This window comes from Camelina sativa, chromosome 13 (assembly GCF_000633955.1).
Source record: "Camelina sativa cultivar DH55 chromosome 13, Cs, whole genome shotgun sequence".
In the NCBI taxonomy this organism is placed as follows: Eukaryota; Viridiplantae; Streptophyta; class Magnoliopsida; order Brassicales; family Brassicaceae; genus Camelina; species Camelina sativa.
Window position 1 is genome coordinate 13,821,980 of NC_025697.1, and position 21,453 is coordinate 13,843,432.

Consider the following 21,453-nt stretch of genomic DNA (forward strand, 5'->3'; position numbering starts at 1 on the left):
TATTTTTGTCTTATGATGTATTTTGCATTTTATATTATATATTTCAGTATTTTTGTGTCTTTAGTTTTTTTATACCAAAAACAAATGTGATTTCTATTATGTATTTTGTGTATTTTCTTATATCTATTACAATTTTCAAAAAAATTAATCTTATATCATATGGATAAAATATAGACAAAAGCATAGACAAATACCAAAAACCATAAACAAAGCTTGGTTGACAGTAATTTGATTTTTTTGTGGGTAAACCATTGGGTATCCATAGATAAACCCGAGTACGACTTTATTAATTTAGGTATCCGTCCAATTTAAACCTATATTTCTTTTGTTACAGAAAACGAGTCCCAAGCCTGATTTTAAAAACGGATCTCGGGTACCCAATAGGTTTTAATCCATCTTTAACATCCCTACTAGCAAGCGATATCACCTATCACCTATAGTGTCGATTGACACCCCAACCGAAAACCAGCTTGCGGACACTATACTTTTTTTTCTCCATTCTTTTGTTAAGTAGTCACTTTTAATATCTTCGGTTTTTATTTGAACAAATAAGCAACAAAAACACAAGCGAATATTAGTGACACCAAAATAGAAACCGAGAGTAAAAATGTAATACAAGCACTCGACCTAGTTAAATTTTTATTACAAAAATCATATAATTTATTAATAGTGCAAACATAAAAAAAGTTAAGAAATCAGGTAAACATTTTAAAATATATAACCACATTATATAAAATATGCTTTAGACCTCATACATTCTAGGACTGGCCCAGTGTACAAACCTTAAACCTACTAATGTGTAATTTGTACATTGACGCAAGTATTTATTGTCATATTGGATTGTGATAAATTGAGAAGGTTTTCCAAGTCTAGAATACAAAAGGTTGAATTTGTGGGTAAATCTTATTTGTTATAATAGATTTCTAAACAATATTTATTGGCATAAAGAGAGATCTAAGCGCTTATATTAGTTATGGTAGTGCACTAACCTCTAAAACACAAAGTGTCTAACATAGAGAACGACACATACAGTCACATCAGCCCCTTAACCGTCAACACACAGTCAAATATCCGTCTTCACAAATCTCTCAAGAACAGGAACATAAAACTCTCTTTTCGATCATATAAACTCTCAAGAATCATTTTGTCTTCTCTTTCACAAAGGAGGAAGAAAAAGAGGATCCAAAAACCTTAAATTGTTGAGACTCCCCTCTTAAACCAAGTTCTAAGATTTTCTTTCAACCAACCAAACAGGAGAAACATAAATCAAACCGTAAACTCAAATAAGCTTATGGTGGCAAAGCGATATCACCTACCACGTATAGTGTCGATTGACACCCCCAACCAAAAACCAGTTCGCGAACGCTATACTTTTTTTTTCTCCGTTCTTTTGTTAAGTAGTCACTTTTAATATCTTTCGTTTTTATTTGAACAAATAAGCAACAAAAACACAAGATTGACACCAAAATAGAAACCGAGAGTAAAAATGTAATACAAGCACTCGAACTAGTTAAATTTTTATTACAAAAATCATATAATTTATTAATAGTGCAAACATAAAAAAAATAAGAAATCACGTAAACATTTTAAAATATATAACCACATTATATAAAATATGCTTTAGACCTCATACATTCTAGGACTGGCCCAGTGTACGAACCTTAAATCTACTAATGTGTAATTTGTTCTATAGATTGACACAAGTATTTATAGTCATATTGGATTGTGATAAATTGAGAAGGTTTTCCAATTCTAAAATACAAAAGGTGTTTGCACAAAAAAAAATACAAAAGGTTGAATTTGTGGGTAAATCTTATTTTTTATAATAGATTTCTAAACAATATTTAATTTTCTCGTTTGGAAGATTTACATACTATTTATTGGCATATTGGAAATTTAAAGTTTTGGAAAGATTTCCAAGTCTAAATAGAAAAGGTTGAATTGGTGGGAAAATCTTATTATTTTGAATGGATTTATATTTTCTAAATACTAATTAATTTTTTCTCTAAATATTTACATAAGTATTTATTGTCACATTGAATTTTAATGGATATCTAAATATTAGTTTATATCAACAGGTTGAATTTTAAAATCATTATGAATTATCAAGTTTTTATAAATCTTATATACATTTCCAAATTAATTAACATATACAAAAAAAATCCTCTTAAGATAATTGAATTTTTAATTTATTTTTGAACCACTTTTTAAATATATTTAAAGATATGTAAGGTATGTGTGTATAGGTAATTATTAGTAGTGAAATTAACCCCGAAATAATATATTTCCCTCTGTTTGATTGGATTTTTAAGGCATCCAATTAAGAATAATGATGGTCATGGGTAAGAAAAAAATTATTAAAATTAGCCCTATCACGCACATTAATAATCAAACTTTTGCATATCAAGGAAAATTAATAGTTGATAAAGTGGGTAGTAATAACTATATTTTAACAGGAAAAAAAAACTATTTAGACTCCTTGATAGCAAACTAGAAAAGAAAAAAAAGTAAAATAATATAAATAAAAGTAAAAATAATTACCCATAATTGAATAGTAAATTTACTTCTATAGATATAAATATTTCTTTCCATTTAGTTACTACCAATTATGATATCTTTTACAAGGTATGATATAGATTTGTATATGTATGAATTGTGATAAAATTCCTTTTTTTTAATTGTGATAAAATTTCCTTAACTCAAACAATCAGATTATATATATATAAGGAGCACTTGTCCCTTCAAAAATTATAACAAATATCAAAAAAATAATAATAATAATAATAATGACGAGAAAGAAAGTGAACATGGCTTTTATTGAAAATGAGACAGCAAGAAAATCAACTTTCAAGAAAAGAAAAAGAGGTGTTCTGAAGAAAGCTCATGAGTTGGCAACTCTATGTGACATCCCCATCTGTGTTATCGTCAACAGTGCGTACGAGTCGAACCCGGAGATGTGGCCATCGAGAGAGGCGGCTGACAAGGTTGTGTCCCAATGGAGGATGATGTCGGTGATGGACCAGACCAAGAGGATGGTGAACCAAGAGTCCTTTCTCCAACAAAGGATCACCAAAGCCACCGAGTCTTGGAGGAAGGCGCGGAGAGAGAACAAAGAGCTGGAGATGAAAAACATCATGTTTGATTGTCTTAGTGGCAAAACTTTGGTTTCTCGTCTCCCGAAATGTGATCTTCGAGATTTTGGTTCTGTCATTGAACAACATCTCAAAGATGTTAATCGTAGGATGGAGATTCTGAAGAGAAATGATGATGAATCATCTTCGTCCCTTGTTCCTATTGATGCCGCTACAACATCAAGTGCCATGCCTATGATTGAGATGGGTTCTTCATCATCAAGTGGCATGCCTATGATTGAGATGGGTTCTTCATCTGTTGAATTTCATGAAAAGATTCGTGATCAAAGTCAGAATACTTTGAATATGAAGAACACCAATAAGGATTTGGATATGAATAAGAAACAGTGGTGATCAGAATTTGATCATATCTTAAGTTTTCATTATTTAAATTTTCAATAAACCTTTATATTTGAGTTCTGTTTGTTTTAGTTACATGTTTGGGTTGGTCTTGACATGTTGTTGTTTTTTTGTCATGAATGAAATCTCATTTTCTCTAGTTAATGAATGTTTTGCCCTTGATGTTATCATCCTATCGAAACTATGTATTAAACTTTACCCATAAAAAAGACTGAAGTTGGATAAACTCTTACATCAAATAAGTTCTTAAAACATGTTTATCAGTGAATCTAACAATCGAGAGCTAGGTTTATGAGAGACAATTTTATTAATCCCCAATTTTTTGGTTGCTTTCTTCAACGTTTCTTTAATTTAATTAAGGAAATATAATCTTCAAAACTATAAAATAACTTTAAAAATCGTCAATATCTTGGGGTTGAACATGATTTTGTTGAACCAGAGAAAATTAAAGTCAAATTTGAAACATTGTTAAAGGTTTACTAACACTAAAACTAGTTTGGCTAACTTAAAGTAGATAGGAAATAATCTCGACAAAAAAACAAATATATTACAAATTCTTTTCTTCGCAATTTTAAAAGTAAGATTGACCAAAATATGTAAAGCAAGATTTTTACTATGTTTTTTTTATATAAAAAAAATTATTTGTATTTTTACTAAATTAACGTAAATAGGAACTAATCTCACCGAAAAACCAAGAAATTATATATTATCTTGGTAATTTAAAAAGTAAGATTGACCAAAACACGTAAATTAAGATTTTTACAATTTTCGACCATTATTAATTTAGAAAAATATTATATTTTTTTATTACTATAAAATCAAGATTTTGTTAGTTTCTATAAAAATTTCTTTATTTTTGAATTATAATAACGGATGATCGTATATTCTCAAAATATACACATTTTTAAACCATTTTGTATATCAAAATTCAACAGTTAAATATTATTATCACTGTATTTTATATAAGATGTCTATTTTACAGCACACGTCTTAATAAAATTTGGAATTTATGAAGAAATATGTAAATAACATCAGTCACATATAATATAATAAATAACATAAATAATATATCAAGTCAATGAGTGAATCTTGGATCACAAACAAGGGTTCACGAAGACAAATTTCGTTAAAAGAGATTTTCGTAATTTTCTTTTGTTCAAAATTTTTTAAATTTAATTATAGGAAAAATATCTTCAAAAATTGAATATGTACTAATTTAAAAAAAAAATCGTCATCTTATTATTTTTTACCAAATAAATCATCTGTTTTTCAAAGATTTGCTGAATTATAGCTAGTGAAAATCAAATTGAAAAATCTAATAATTTTGACTAACATCAAAGCTTTATTTGATTAAGTTTAACGTGAATAAGTGAAACGACCTGATCCGTTTTTTTAATAATAAATAATAAATAATAATAATAAATATACTACAGCTAGTGTTCCCATACCCACTAGCCACCTAACCTCAAACACAACCAACAGTGGAAATAACAAATACCAATATCCAATAAATAATCCAATAAATAATAACCAATAACCAACATTAATTCCAAATCATAAACTAATGATCCAAACAGCATAAACAAGAGAACCAACAATCCTAAACAACATTCTAGGACTCAACTCTAGCAAACTAACAGAAGCCAGACAACCAAGCGAACCACTAGAACATCCTCCTCTTCATTGCCTTGATTCCACGATCACACTTTGCCTTTACCTACACCACAAACACAAATTGCAATGCATGAGTATTTTATAAACACTCAGTAAGGCAATCCTCCCATCTACTGGGCTATACACACAAGCAATAGAGATACTCTAACCATCAAACAACAGTCAACAAACAAACCAGGCTCTGCATCAACCGACACCATCAGGGACCAACATCGACTGACACAAGGTATGCATCGATCGACAAATGCTCGACATCACATGGAAACTCTAATCGCATCGACCGACTCCTCCACATGGCATCGACCGATGCTCCTAGGTCAATCTGCGTCGTCCTCGCACTAGAGGCGGCTGACAAGGTTGTGTCCCAATGGAGGATGATGTCGGTGATGGACCAGACCAAGAAGATGGTGAACCAAGAGTCCTTTCTCCAACAAAGGATCACCAAAGCCACCGAGTCTTGGAGGAAGGCGCGGAGAGAGAACAAAGAGCTGGAGATGAAAAACATCATGTTTGATTGTCTTAGTGGCAAAACTTTGGTTTCTCGTCTCCCGAAATGTGATCTTCGAGATTTCGGTTCTGTCATTGAACAACATCTCAAAGATGTTAATCGTAGGATGGAGATTCTGAAGAGGAATGATGATGAATCATCTTCGTCCCTTGTTCCTATTGATGCCGCTACGACATCAAGTGTCATGCCTATGATTGAGATGGGTTCTTCATCATCAAGTGTCATGCCTATGATTGAGATGGGTTCTTCATCATCAAGTGTCATGCCTATGATTGAGATGGGTTCTTCATCATCAAGTGTCATGCATATGATTGAGATGGGTTCTTCATCTGTTGGATTTCATGATAAGATTCGTGATCAAATTCAGAAGACTTTGAATATGAAGAACACCAATAAGGATTTGGATCTGAATAAGAAACAGTGGTGATCAGAATTCAATCATATCTTAAGTTTTCATTATTTAAATTTTCAATAAACCTTTATATTTGAGTTCTGTTTGTTTTAGTTACATGTTTGGGTTGGTCTTGACATGTTGTTGTTTTTTTGTCATGAATGAAATCTCATTTTCTCTAGTTAATGAATGTTTTGCCCTTGATGTTATCATCCTATCGAAACTATGTATTAAACTTTACCCATAAAAAAGACTGAAGTTGGATAAACTCTTACATCAAATAAGTTCTTAAAACATGTTTATCAGTGAATCTAACAATCGAGAGCTAGGTTTATGAGAGACAATTTTATTAATCCCCAAATTTTGGTTGCTTTCTTCAATGTTTCATTAATTTAATTAAAGAAATATAATGTTCAAAACTATAAAATAATTTTAAAAATCGCCAATATCTTGGGGTTGAACATGATTTTGTTGAACCAGAGAAAATTAAAGTCAAATTTGAAACTTTCTTAAAGGTTTACTAACACTAAAACTAGTTTGGCTAACTTAACGTAGATAGGAACTAATTTCGACAAAAAAAACAAATATATTACAAATTCTTTTTTTTTGCAATTTTAAAAGTAAGATTGACCAAAATAGGTAAAGCAAGATTTTTACTAAGTTTTTTTATATAAAAACAATTTTTGTATTTTTTCACTAAATTAACGTAAATAGGAACTAATCTCACCGAAAAACCAAGAAATTATATATTCTCTTGGCAATTTAAAAAGTAAGATTGGCCAATACACGTAAATTAAGATTTTTACAATTTTAAACCATTATTAATATAGAAATTTATTATATTTTTTTATTACTATAAAAATCGAGATTTGTTAGTTTCTATAAAAATATCTTTATTTTTGATTTATAATAACAGATGATCGTATATTCACAAAATATACACATTTTTAAACCTTTTTGTATATCAAAATTAAATAATTAAATATTATTATCACTATATTTTAAATAAGATTTCTATTTTACAGTACATGTCTTAATAAAATTTAGAATTTCTGAAGAAATATGTAAATAACATCAGTCACATATAATATAATAATTAACGTAAATAGTATATCAAGTCAATGAGTGAATCTTGGATCACAAACAAGGGTTCAAGAAGACAAATTTCGTTAACAGAAATTTTGGTAATTTTCTTTTGTTCAATATTTTTTTCATTTAAGTATAGAAATAATATCTTCAAACTAATATCTATTCTCAATTTATTTTCTCATTGCTAAGTTAGACTATATTGATTTTTAGACACTTTTGTTACATAATGTTTATCTTTATTATTCGAAAAAATAATTGAAAAAATGTATAAGTATTAACTAAAGCTTATCAAAATTACATATTTAAAATTTTTAATTAGTAAAGCTCCCCTTATAACCCTTATAAAACTTTTATTTAACAATTAAATGCATTTCAACACCATGCAATTATTTTTTATTTTTATTTTATTTTTGTCAACAATTGGGGCACAACAAACCGGCCCATTAACCAAATCCTTACATTCGTAGGGAGCGGGACTTGTTCCCTGGTGTGATAGTCCCTTGTGCATTAAAGATTTAACATGAAATTATTTTATATATTGAAAATTTATTTCATACAACACACCATACAACACCATAAAGTTTATTATTTATTTTTATTTGTAATAACTCGACGCTTTTTAAAATAAAACAATTAATTAATAACTTCATAATTACTAATAAATTCTAGTGATTAAACTTAACCAACAATTCAACACATAACCAACATAAACACATAATCCAAAACCAGTCTATACAAATTCAACAGTTAATGTTTTATGCAATATTGAACTTAACACCTTTTTCAGACATGTCTGAGAAAGTTTCTGAAATAAAAAAATTGCTGACCTATCTTCCTTGACAGTTGTTTTGCAACTCGGCTCTTCTAAAAATTCGATATTGTTCTTGCAAATCAATCAAAATCTAAAGGAACAAAACATAGGGGGAAAAAACTATTACACAACACGGATTCACCTAATTGCAGAAATTCTTAAATGAGAAACCCATGAGATGTAGAACAGCAATGCACAAGCCCAGATGTAGACATTCTTTGTCGGAGAATAGAACGATTCTTTCGACCAAATTAAGCTTCCCACTTGAGCTTTTAAAGGTATTGACCGTCGCCGTTGACTGAAGCTCCACTGCGTAGGTGACTAAGACAACATCTTGAGTTCCAGTTATTCAATGATCAACTTTGTAACATCTACGAACCAAATAATATGATTTAGGGGTGGAGGCCGATCGACACCAGCAATTTCTGGTTCAACCAGATCGAATTAAATTGTCGTTTTGGTTAAGGAAAACCATAAAAACAAATTATTTAAGTGGAGAATCGACCTAAGTTGATGGTTTTTGGGGTTGTTGGTAGCCGTTTGAGAGAAAATCAGAGGGAGAAAGAGAGAGCTTGAGAGTTTAGAGGTTTTTGGATATTTCTTGGGTGGTTTTGGTGTGATTTGTTGCTCTCGAAGGGAGAGTGGTTGGTGGGATCAACGGAGAAGCTTCCTAGGGTGTGGTTTCAACGTTTTTTTGGGTCAGATTTTCCTCCAAAAGAGGTAAGTGTGATCAGCTCAAATTGTAATATCCTAATGATATTAACAGCCTTGTAGTTGTAATACTCTAGGGGTCGAATCCACAGAGACTCAAGATCAAACACAATAAATTATAGAGTTTTTTTATTACGCTAAACGAATTAAGTTGTATTAAAAACAAAAGAAGACAATGCAAAATATTAAATCAAAGGTTGTGAAATCAGAAAATCAAAAGGTTAGGCCTAGGGAATTTCTCGGGTAATTATGAAATATTAAATCAGTAAATTAATTAAGGTTCAGGCAATTAAAAACAGATCTAGATTTCTAAACAGTTTTGTAAAATAATTTAGTTCTCACTGCAATTATTATCTAAATTTGAAACCAGAAAATTCAAATCTCTTTGTAAAATTCAAAGTTAAAAATCAGCCTTAAAAACAGGTTTAGGTTGTTCACAAAATCACTAATTCAAATCTTTTTGTAAAAAAGTAATTTTGTTCATCAATGGTTTAATCAGATAAACAATTCTATTCTCATATTAATTTATTTCCGTAAGATAATAATTCTAGGTGATCAATCAAGAATTATTGTGAAGAACAACCAAGGATGAAGATCATAAAAGATTAAGAACCCTAAAAATCACAGATCTAATAAGTCATAAAAACCCTGTAAAAAACCCTAAACCTAACAAACAAATTACTCAGACATGTTTAATGAAGAACAAATCATTCTGAATAACATGCAATAGATATTGAAAAGTAAAAGAGGGAGATTATAAATCTTCTCTCTACAAAGAGGGAGTTTATAAATCTTTCCCAAAAGCTCTCAGTAATCTCTTTCTCAAAAACTGCTAGAAAATAATTTAAGGGTTTACAAAACCCAAAACACTATAAATATGTCCTAAAACACGTCCAGGGGCTTGTGTTGCAATTGTAGAAAACTTTGGGCAAAATTGTAAAACTTCCAATTTTTGGCTCTCTCATCGGTTTGGACTGGGTGTCGATCGATGCTCCTTCAGTGTCGATCGACACTGGTCAGTTGATCAGACTCCAAATTGATTTCTTCGGTTAAATGCTCCAAAACTATCCAAATTGCTCCATTTCGCTCTATCCGTGCCAAAATCCCAGATAACCTGTAAAGACTCAAAAACAACCTAGAAACAAATGAAAAGACTCAAAAAGCATACTCATATCATGGTTAAAAACCGTAAAAACCATGATATATCAACTCCCCCAGACTTAGCCTTTGCTTGCCCTCAAGCAAAACAAAAACTTAGACCTGTGAAAGATGTTTGAAAACATAGGAACTCACTCAACTGCAGATAACTGATATTCACACTCTTCATCGCCTTGACTCTCAAGAACTTACTTCATATACTTAATCATTTGAAAAGCATCAACATTCCTTACTCAAATCCCACAATCCTCTGGAATCTCTAGTCTCACCATTGTCATCTTATTACATAAATTAAAGCAAGTACAGGTGAGTTCTTACCTTGGTGTATCGATCAGTGGCATATGGACTCTCTTCAGACCAAGACATTCTTCATACATCTCTTTTCCTCTCCTTTTTCTCACTTCTATGGAGTTGATTTCTCCCTAACTTTCTTGTTTTTTTTTTAAATCGAAGTTGTAAGCGAATATCGGGGTCATCAGTAATTTACCTATCCCTCGCTTCCAAGCTTTATGTGATCATTTGACTCAAGAGTAGAATAATGAGGTCATAGGTAATTTACCTACCTCTCTTAACTGATCAAAATCATCTCATATTTTATTATTCTCTCTTTTTTTTTCTGAAGAACACTAAAGGGAAGAGAGAGGGGAGACATACTTTGAAAAATTGTACTGTCTTGTATGGCCTGAAGAAGAAGTCTAGTCCACTGACTTCCAATCCCAAAGTAAGAGATTAAGTCCAGTTAAAATCCTGATAAAAGTTGAGACAACGTTAGTTTAACCAGATATCCTTTGAATAAGGGCTTTCGGGATTGTTGATACAGCTCATAATCTTTTCCACACTTCAGTTCTGAGGTCAATCTTAGTCAAGAGTCATTAGAGTGTTAGCCAAAGAATAATAACCATTAGTTAGAGATCATAATTCCAAAAATTTGAAAAATTTGACTCAATAAAAATAAAAATACGGTTTTGACACACTAAAAACCAAAACTATGTTAGTAGTTATTACTAACCTCCCCCAGACTTAAACGACACTGTCCCCAATGTTTTCAAGCAAGGGAAAGGTAAAGAAAGAAAAATGTGTTGAAAAATTTGTAAAGAAAAGATGAACTTTCTTGGGTTACCCTTTGGTGCCAATCGATGCCAGTGCAGTGTCGATCGACACCCTCGGCAAACAGTGAATTCTTGGCCGAAACTCCTTATTAGTTACAGTTAGTTGTGTTCATGTGTTGTTGGATCAATCCTTTGATGTTAATTCTATTAAGAAGCACTCAAACATAAACACAAGTTAAAAGCAACATGATAGGTAGATAGTTCACAAATTTCAAACACAAACTGACTCAATGCAAGAATAAAAATGACTCAATCCTAAAAAGGGAAAAAAGATAAAGAAAACCATGATCAGAAGCTAATCATCAGCAGCAGCATCATCGTCATCAGAGATGGGATCAACAGGACGCGAAGACGCTAAAGGTGACCTGCGCCTAGTAGGATGAATGCAGCCACAACGAGACATCTTGGCCATGTCGTTCCAGATGGAACGCAAAGCAGTAACCACATAGGCCAGATGAGCTCCTTGGGACATAGTGACGGGATCCTCTGGTGGCTCTTGCCCAAATCCCAGATAACCTGTAAAGACTCAAAAACAACCTAGAAATAAATGAAAAAAGACTCAAAAAGCACACTTATATCATGATTAAAAACCATAAAAACCATGATATATGAGAGTGCATGACCATGGCTGATTAAAGCATGAAATCTCTTCTTCTTTTTTTGTTCTATGTTGTTTGTGGTGTTTTCTTGCTTGGGTTAGTTGTGTTATGGTTTCCATAGGTTCCTGAATCTTTTGGGTGAATTTGGGACGAATTGGAGATGGTTAGAAACAGAGATTCGACGTTCGACTTTGGGCAGATCGTGACTGTGGAGTCGGTGTCGGTCGACACAAGGCGGAGTGTCGATTGACATTGAGGGGCAGTGTTGGTTGACACTAACTTTTCCTGGTTTGATGTGTTTGTTTGTGTTGTTTTTGTTGCTTAGCATTGGAATCTTAATTGCTTGTCTGTATAGCCCAGTAGATGGGAGGATTGTCTCATTGAGTGTTTATGACAATACTCATGCATCTCAATTTTTGTTTGTGGTGTAGGTAAAGGCAAAGTGTGATCGTGGAATCAAGGCGATGAGGAGAAGGATATTCTAGAGGCTTGATTGATTATGGTCTAACTATTTTTACGTTGCTAGAGTTGAGTTAATAGAACATTTTAGGATGTTAGAATTGGTTATTGACTTTGTTGGTTTTATGGATTATTTAATGGTATTGTTTGATTATCCGTTGTTGTTGTTTGATGCTAGGTTGTTAGTGGGTATGGAACCACTAGCTATTATATTATATATAAAAAAATGGGAAGGGTTGTTTCAAAATTGATGTGCCGAGACAACATCTTGACGTATGTATCTGCGAGTAAAGAGAGATAGAAAGGGAGAGAGAGAGTAGGAGAAGACAAGTTGCAAGAGATGAAGGAGGTGTTTTCAAAGGAAATTGCAATTGGTTTCGAAGAACACTTATAATAAAAAAAAGTTTTTCAAAGTTTTACCTGTAAAGGTGTGATTTGCAAATCATATTTTTTAATTAAAAAAGTTAGAAAAATCTCCTAGAATCTCTCATTTATTAGCTTTAAAAAAAAATTGTGATATTTTGAATATCACTAGTTTGAAATAAGATTTATAAATTATTTATTGAATAACAACGGATTGTAAATGATTTTGTATAAATTTCACATTCAATAACATAAAATTTCAGATGATTATTAAAAATCACCAATATCAGTAGATTTTAACAATACCCTAAAATCTTCTAAAATATAAAGTTCAGTAGACCCCAGGCTCCTCAAACCAATTTGGTATTTATTAGGCCAATTTTACAAAAGCAACGAAAAAGAAGAACCCCTAAAAAATATCTCAGAATCAAGAAATGGATTCATCAAACTCTGTTCTTCCTCTTGCTGTTTCTGTTCATCTCCCAGTTATCGATTTCTCAGACAAAACCCTAAACCCAGGAAGCTCGAAGTGGGATGAAGTGAAGATTGATGTCCGTAAAGCTCTAGAAGACTACGGTTGTTTCGAAGCTTCCTTTGACAAAGTGTCAGCGGAGCTTAAGAAGTCTGTTTTTGAAGCCGTGGAAGAGCTCTTCAAGTTGCCGATTCATACCAAACAGAGAAACGTGTCTACGAAACTTTTCCATGGGTATCTTTATCACAATCTTTACCAGAGTTTTGGGATCGAGGACGCTAATGTTTTGGACAGGGTCAACGACTTTACTCAGCAGTTAAGGCCTGATCATGGGAACAAGAATATTAGGTAATGAATGTGAAGTCAACCTTTTTATTATTTATTTTGGCATAATAATAACATATTGATCCTTTTGACCAAAAAAAAAAAAAAATAATAACATATTGATCCATATATAAACGCAATTCTCGAATATTTTGTGTTATTGAAATAGCGAGACGTTACACCAGTTCTCGGAGAAATTATCGAAATTGGATGTAATGGTGAGAAGAATAATAATGGAGAGTTTTGGGATAGAGAAATACATTGATGGACATCTTAATTCTACATATTATCTGCTTCGAATGATGGAGTATACAACACCTCCTCTTCTTGATGCTGATGACGAGGAGTCAAAGGTAGGTTTACTTGCTCATACCGATAAGAACACGATCACGATACTTCATCAGCACCAAGTTGATGGTCTCGAAGTGAAGACCAAAGACGAAAAATGGATCAAAGTGAAACCATCTCAAGATCATTTCCTCGTTATGGTTGGAGATTCTCTATGTGTAAGTTCTAAATTCATGTTCTTTTTATTTTCCTAACAGACACTTCTTAATTAATTCGATAATAAGCAATCATATCCTTGCAAATTTTGCAAGGCACTTTTGAATGGTCGAGTGTTTTCTCCATATCACCGAGTCATGATGATGGGAAAGAAGACAAGATATTCGACTGGGCTGTTCTCAGTTCCAAAATCAGAAATCATCATAGATTCACCAGAAGAGCTTGTCGACGAAGAACATCCGCGTATATTCAAACCCTATGAATACTAACTCTACTAGGACTGTCCGTTCATCTACGCAAAAAAAAGTGTAGATTTTTCAATCCAAACTACCAACTACGACTGAGTTGCTCAGTTCGTGACCGAAACAAAGACATTATGCTACACTTGAATATAATAGTGTACAAGTGTATTTCTGTTGATGTTTTTGAGAATTAGTGAAACGACTGGATCTATTTCTTCTAATAATAATAACTAATTAACTAGTGGTTTCATACCTACTAACCACCTAATAAAAAAAAACCAAACTACAGATAAACCAACATAATACCATTAACCCAATAACCAATAAATAATAAACCAATACCCAATAATTCAATCCAACAAAGTCATAAAACATGATCTAACAACCTAACAATGTTATAATGATCCAACTCTAACAAGCTAACAGAAGTCAGACCACAAACAACGAGCTACTAAAACATCATTCTCTTCATTGCATTGATTCCACAATCACACTTTACCTGCACCACAACACATATGAGAAGCGTTAGTATTTTATAAACCCTGAGTGAGGTAATTGATAACTCTCTAATTTACATGTTTTTAGCATCCCTTTTTGTCCATATTTTGCATTGTTCATACCCTTAACTTAGCATTTTTATGTCATTAACTGTAGGAATTCACTTTTAGGCCATTTAGGGTGTTGCATTTTTATATTTGCATATTTTGGATGAAAACAGGTGCTTAAAAGCCTCAAATGGGGAAAACAAGGACAAACCCGAGTATGTACCCGAAGGAGCCATCGAGCTGGAAGAACAAGTCCGAACCCCAACACGATCGAGGAGGATCCAAGAGCATGAAGAACAACCCGAAGATCTACCCGAGGACGAACTCGACCTCATCCTCGTTTACCCCGTCGTGTAGACCCTCGGGCAAGACTGAGAAGCTAGGTCAAAGGGGTTTCGGACTTCGTTTACCCGTCGTGTAGACCCTCCTCTTCCTCGCAAAAAAACACGCCGCAGACCCAAAAAAAAAAATTATGTTTACTACGACTGAGTTGCTCAGTTCGTGACCGAAACAAAGACATTATGCTACACTTGTATATACTAGTGTACAAGTGTATCTCTGTTGAGGTTTTTGAGAATTAGTGAAACGACTCGATCCGTTTCTTTTAATAATAATAATTAACTAATTAACTAGTGTTTTCATACCTACTAGCCACCTAATCACACCCAACAAAACCAATTACCAATAAATAATAAACCAACAACCAATAATTCAATCCAACAAAGTCATAAACATGATCCAATAACCTAACAATGTTATAATGACCCAACTCTAACAACCTAACAGAAGTCGGACCACAAACAACGAGCCACTAAAACATCCTTCTCTTCATTGCATTGATTCCACGATCACACTTTACTTGCACCACAACACATATGAGATGCGTTAGTATTTTATAAACACTGAGTAAGGTAATCCTCTCATATATTGGTTATAAACACAAGCAATTAAGATATTTCTGACCATCAAACAACAATCAATAACCAGACAACTGCATCGAATGACACAAACCCTTGCATCAACCGACACAAACTGAGGTCGCATCGACCGACACAAACTGAGGTTTCATCGACCGACACAAGCTTGCATCGACCGACACAAGCTTGCATCGATCGACGCAAGGTTCACTTGCATCGACCGATACTCACACTGCCCGACTGACGCACGCTCGACATTGCACGAAATCCCTAATTGCATCGACCGACGCCTCCACATGGCTTCGACCGATGCTCCTAGGTCAAACCGCGTCATCCTCGCATTGCATTGACAAACACACAAAGTGCATCGACCTATGCACATGCTGAGCATCGTTATCCCCCGAAGCTTCTCGCCAGATCTTCGTCCTTAAACCACCAAAACACACAAACCAAAGCCACAAAAAGTTTCCTAAAGCCTCTTGTGACTCAACGACACTCTAACAAGCCAAATAAACACATAAACAAGTGGATCAGAGAACAACTCAAGCTTAGATAAGTCATGGTTATGAACTCACCTTTGCCACGAAGATTCTGAACCTCAAACAAGAAGATCTACACTCCTAGGATGCTCCTACAACAATCCAAGCTACAGATCTCTACAGCCTAGAGCAACATCCTCAAATCTCTCAAAACTCTCAAGAACACTCAAGAACTTCTTTATCTCTTTCTTTTTCTCCAGAAACAGCCAAATTCGACCAAACCCTCGAGTTCCCCCAAAACGCAACGTTTAACTTAAAGTCGTTTGCGAAAACCAACCTTACATCAACCGATGCATCCCCTAAACCGGCATTTCGGTTCGCGTATGTTCCAATTACATATGTTTTGTAAACTATTAGCATTGAATGCCGTTAATTGTTTAAATCCATATCCAAACAACTTTACTTAACTTTTTCTACTATCCTTATAACAAATCACAATTAAAATATTTTAAATATATATATATATATATATATATATATATATAATATTTTACAATTAATATAGATATTTAGAAGATTTATTCCAGATTTATATTTTTTTTCTTCTATCATCTTTGTTTGAATTTAATTTATAACTGTTGTGAATCATCATATAATAAATAAAACTAGATAAAGACCTGATCTAGAGCACGGGTTGAAATTTATTTTATTTATATTGTAATTTTTATATAAAATATAACTTATGGATTGTTTTTAAAAGTTTTTTTGGGATAAAATATTATACAATAAAATTATTTTATAAATATGATGACTTGAAAAAATACTGATTTTGTAAGCTTTATATTGTTAATGATTCTAGTTAAGTACCCGTGCTATAACACTAGTTAAATTTTATTTTATACAAAATTTTATATATTTTATATTTTAAACTAAATTTTTAATATGTAGTATTAATTTATGTACGTAAAGTTATTTCAACAATGTATAACTTGAATGTCATTATAAGACATAATTTTGTGAATTTGGTTTTTAAAAAGCGAGTTATTATATTATGAGTAATTTAATATATTGTTATATTTTTTGTTTTAATATACTTGGTTTTTGAAATTCTTTCATATTATAGTGACATTATTGACATTGCTATACCAAACCAATTTAGTGTGTTTAAAGTTTCTAACAGTAATATCAAGTTTCAATATTTTTAAAATATTTCAATATTCAAATTTTGACCTGTTACTCAGTAAAAAAAATTAATTCAATAGATATTATTTTTAAAGAATAATATTAATAGAACTTGAATATTTTATAGATTGATTCATTTATATTTGTTTTAAAAAATTCAACTTATGGTATATCCGGAAATAAAACTATTTTTTAATTATAATAAATAATATGATAATTTTTTGTTTCACAAAATAGTCTCATATATAAAAATGAGAGGTGAAATATAATGATAATGAACAAATTAATATGTTAAGTTAGATATCAAAGGATTTTATTTGATGAATAATTAAACAAAGGAAATTAATATGGTAAGTTAGATGATATCAAATGATTCTTTAGAATATTCTCTTTAAGATTTTTGGGAAAAATAAATTCATACTATACAAATAATATAAAACTTTATCTATAACATATTTGCAAAAAAAATTATTAAATTTATAAAGTCTACAAAACAATGTTGTGTACATTCATTTTATTATATAGGGGATTAATTAAAATGTATCTTTTCTGCATATATTATGATTTGTGTTTTTTTTAAAGCCATAAAATAATCAATTAATATAAAAAGTGTGTGTACGACATATATATATATATATAGTAAATTTATCGTATATAGTAAATTTTAAAATTACCAGAAATTTAAAATATATAACTGATATATCTAAAATTGATAAAAAGTTTATTAATATTTAAAATTATTTAATAATACAGACAAAGGGTTACCAATCCAAATGGTTGCTATGCTTGAAGATAAGATGTGATCAAAACAATGCAAGTCAAGCCAAGCAATAATAGAAGTTTTGTCTAACAACCAAAGGTGAACAAAAAGTAAGAAAACAAAAATAACAAAAGTCAAGAACAACTTGAGGTACCACACGATGCAGGTGGTCGAGTACTTGATCGGGTTGGTGGTCGAGAATATAGAAAAAATAAACAATCAAAATACGAAAGCTCTTAAGGATGAGGTAATCGGTTCATAAGTATTCCTAATCAACCTAGAATGTTTTAATAAGCCTAAATCAATCTATTCTCTAGACAATGAATTTCTAATCCTTGTTAATCCACTCTCATGGTAGGAACAATCAAACTTAACTAAACTCCTACCTAAACCTCGTTCGAGAAACATAATTAAACAAGCATTAATACCCAATTTATTATTTTCAATTAACTCTTTACACATCTAATCTCTTAGGATAAGTGAGTAAATCTTTGGCATTAGCTAATTCAGGAATTTCATCGAACATCTCTTGCCATTTAATATTTTTCAAACGGTTAATAGTTTTGTTTTACATTTGAAAGTTTACAAAAGTTATTTTATCTTTAAAAGATTTTAAATAAAATTAGGTTTTCGTTTTTTTATTTTACTTTATATAAATCCTTCCTATGGTAGGTTTTAAATTTTTAAATTTTTATTTTCAAAAATTTTAAGAAATTTAGAATTAACATGTGTTAACATCTGAATGATACAATTGATACATATCATATCTTGTTAATGAGTAATTTTGAAATCAATCTTTATATAATAAGATATTCAACTTTGTTCTAAGAGACCATATGTGTCATTATTATGTTAGCCAAACAAATTTTTTGACGATCGAATTTTATTTCTTTCGTCTCTCTCTCTCTCTTTCTCTCTTTTTCTCTCGATCGCAGTCCCGATCCGACAAAGAAAGGTATTTGGAATCGGAGGATATGGAATTAGAGGAGCTTGGGGTCGGAGGAGATGGGTAGCGGAGGCGATTGTGTAGCATCCGCGAACCAAATATTGCATTTTTGGTCTGAGTGTCGATCGACACCATTGGTGTCTCGATCGACACCAATATTTCCGGTTTCAACAGGTTTGTTTTAATTGTTGTTTGGTTCGGTTTGGTTCAATTAGAAAACGCTAAACCGCATATATAAGAGAGGACGCGACGAAAATGAGGGTTTTGGGTATTTTTTTTTGTCGCCATTGAGTGAGAAAAGAGAGAAAGAAGAGAGAAAACGTTGGAGAGTGTTCTTGAGAGATTTTGGCTTGTTCTTGGTGTGAAAGGGAGAGTTGTTGCTGGGAACGAAGGAGAAGCTTGTGAACGTGTTTTTCCACCATTTCTCTACCAAATCTTCCTGCAAAAGAGGTGAGTGCTTGACCATGGCTGATCTAGGCCTGAGATCTCTTTTGTTTGGTTGTTCTTTGTTTATTTGTGGTGTTTGCTTGCTTGGGTTTGTTGTTTTCGTGTTTCCCATAGGTTCCTGAGATGTTTGGGAGTGTTTGGGATGGTTTCGTGATGATTTGAAATGGAGGATTGACGTTTGGATTCGTGCAGTTCGCGTCTGCAAAAGCAGTGTCGGTCGACACCATGTTGTGCTAGCGTCGATCGACACCAATCTTATCCGATGCTGAGTTTTGCCTTATTTGATGTGTTGATTGTTTTTATTTGTTTAGCTTAACAATGGAATCTCAGTTGCTTGTGTTTATAGCCCAATAGATGGGAGGATGGCCTCACTGAGTGTTCATGACAGTTACTCATGCATCTCAATATGTGTTTGTGGTGCACGTAAAGGCAAAGTGTGATCCTGGAATCAAGGCGATGAGGAGGAGGATGTTCTAGAGGCTTGATTGATTGTGGTCTAGCTATTGTTAGGTTGCTAGCGTTGAGTTGGTAGAACATTGTAGGATGTTGGAACTTGGTTATTTCATTGTTGGTTCTGGATTATTGCATTGTTGGTTATTGGATTGTTATTGTTGGAATTCTTACTGGTTTAATGGAATTGTTTTGTTATCCGCTGTTGTTGATTGTTGCTAGGTTGTTAGTGGATATGGGACCACTAGTGAATTAATATTATTATTAAAAAAAAGACGGGAAGGGTTGTTTTAGATTGACTCGGAGGCGATTGTATTGGAGGCGATTGACTCGGAGGCGATTGTATCAGAGGAGAGATTTGAATTGTTGCTTGTATCGGAGGCAATTTGAATTTGGAGTCGATTCAGTCGCAAGAGATTGAATCAATTGGAATCAGAGGGTAAGTTTCTCAGTACAATGGTATAATTTCGAGGTTAGGTAAACTGATTAGGGTTCTTTGATTTTGAATCGCAAATTAGGGTTCTTTGATGTTTGTTGGAAAATTAAGGTTCTTGGTGTGCATGTGTTATGATATGATCCATATTTTTGCTAGAAGTTGTCTTTTTAATGTTCGATTAGGAGGAAGCAGAAAAGATTTTGGTCTATTTGTGTTCTTCCAATTTAAAGTGATGCCCATATTTGATAAGTGATGCTTTTAACGGATGTGGGTCTGTTTGTGTTCTTAACACATGATTGTAAAACTTCAAAGTATATTGTTCTTGTTCGATTTAGCTTGTAGTATTATCCACTCCTTGTGTATGCTTGATAAGTTTGATTTTATTTTGCCATGAATGATTCATTGTACTTTTCAAAATTGGGCATAGTTGTGATCTATGTCTCTCTTTTGTTTTAAGGTTAAATGGACAAACATGGATTGATTGATTGATGAGTATAGAGTTTGCTACCTGTTCGTTCATGAAGGAAGATAATTTATCATCCTCTTCTTTCTTCATTTATTTGCTGTTAGTTTAGGTAAGAGTCGAGTCAGTCATTGATGTTATGGCTTTTGTTTTTTGGTTGTGATGAATACCTTTAGTACTTGATTATTAGGGAGGTCTACATCGAACTTATTATTTGATGCTTTGTGTTTGTTGGTTGTGAAGATGTTTAATGTGTGGTTGTTGTTGTTTAGGTAAACACCTAAATTCAAAATTTAAACCAACTAGTTGTAAAAGTAAATTACACCTAAACCTTATAAAATGAAAGACTTCCTCTTCATAGTAAAACTACAAAACACACTACATAACCCTAAAGACTTCCTCTTCAAAATTCTCCTTTTAACACACACAATCAAAGTAGGATATGGATTCATACGATGGAATGAATCCATATTGTCCATCTTTTGGCTTCTTCAATCTGTTACAAAGTCAACTTTAAAGCCAAAACCTCGAATACACTCCTTATGAGAGTCCATGTTCTGATGCTCCATCTGAACCTGTATCCCCTCAAGAAAACCGCAAGTCAAGGCATGCATGGTTACCAACAGATGATTTCATGTTTGTCAGCGCTTGGCTAAACACAAGCAAGAATCCGGTTACATCGAATGAGCAAAGACGTGGAGCATTTTGGGGAAGGATTGCGGATTACTTTGCATCTTGTCTGAATGATGCAGGTCATTGTAATCAGAGGTGGGGGCGGATAAACGACTTGGTGTGCAAGTTCGTTGATTGTTACGAGGGTGCAACAAGGGAGAAGTCTAGTGGACAGAATGAAGATAATGTGATGAAGCAAGCACACTAGATATACTCCATTCTCCTTTTAACAATTACAAACAAAGTAGGAT

The 21,453-nt window shown here is 32.5% G+C and overlaps 3 protein-coding genes across 3 annotated transcripts; all 3 read left to right on the plus strand.

Annotated features, from left to right (window-relative positions):
- On the plus strand, positions 2,770-3,630 carry LOC104736690 (agamous-like MADS-box protein AGL80). Its single transcript, XM_010456717.2, has one exon. The coding sequence runs from the start codon at positions 2,787-2,789 to the stop codon at positions 3,483-3,485; it is 699 nt and encodes a 232-aa protein (XP_010455019.1). The 5' UTR covers positions 2,770-2,786; the 3' UTR covers positions 3,486-3,630.
- Positions 4,459-6,245, plus strand: LOC104738225 (agamous-like MADS-box protein AGL80). Its single transcript, XM_010458431.2, has 2 exons — positions 4,459-4,478; positions 5,482-6,245. The coding sequence occupies exons 1-2, from the start codon at positions 4,459-4,461 to the stop codon at positions 6,098-6,100; spliced, it is 639 nt and encodes a 212-aa protein (XP_010456733.2). The 3' UTR covers positions 6,101-6,245.
- Positions 12,748-14,100, plus strand: LOC104736691 (probable 2-oxoglutarate-dependent dioxygenase AOP1.2). The gene is made up of 3 exons (XM_010456718.2): positions 12,748-13,183; positions 13,329-13,665; positions 13,759-14,100. Exons 1-3 carry the CDS (start codon positions 12,798-12,800, stop codon positions 13,930-13,932), a joined length of 897 nt encoding a protein of 298 aa, XP_010455020.1. The 5' UTR covers positions 12,748-12,797; the 3' UTR covers positions 13,933-14,100.

Excerpts from the sequence above, each read along its gene's own strand:
- LOC104736690 (XM_010456717.2), top strand. The coding sequence starts at position 2,787 with ATGACGAGAAAGAAAGTGAACATGGCTTTTATTGAAAATGAGACAGCA.
- LOC104738225 (XM_010458431.2), top strand. The coding sequence starts at position 4,459 with ATGTCTATTTTACAGCACAC. Across the intron at positions 4,479-5,481 it reads ATGTCTATTTTACAGCACAC|GTCAATCTGCGTCGTCCTCG; the intron begins GTCTTAATAAAA and ends CGATGCTCCTAG.
- LOC104736691 (XM_010456718.2), top strand. The coding sequence starts at position 12,798 with ATGGATTCATCAAACTCTGTTCTTCCTCTTGCTGTTTCTGTTCATCTC. Across the intron at positions 13,184-13,328 it reads CATGGGAACAAGAATATTAG|CGAGACGTTACACCAGTTCT; the intron begins GTAATGAATGTG and ends TTATTGAAATAG. Across the intron at positions 13,666-13,758 it reads TGGTTGGAGATTCTCTATGT|GCACTTTTGAATGGTCGAGT; the intron begins GTAAGTTCTAAA and ends AAATTTTGCAAG.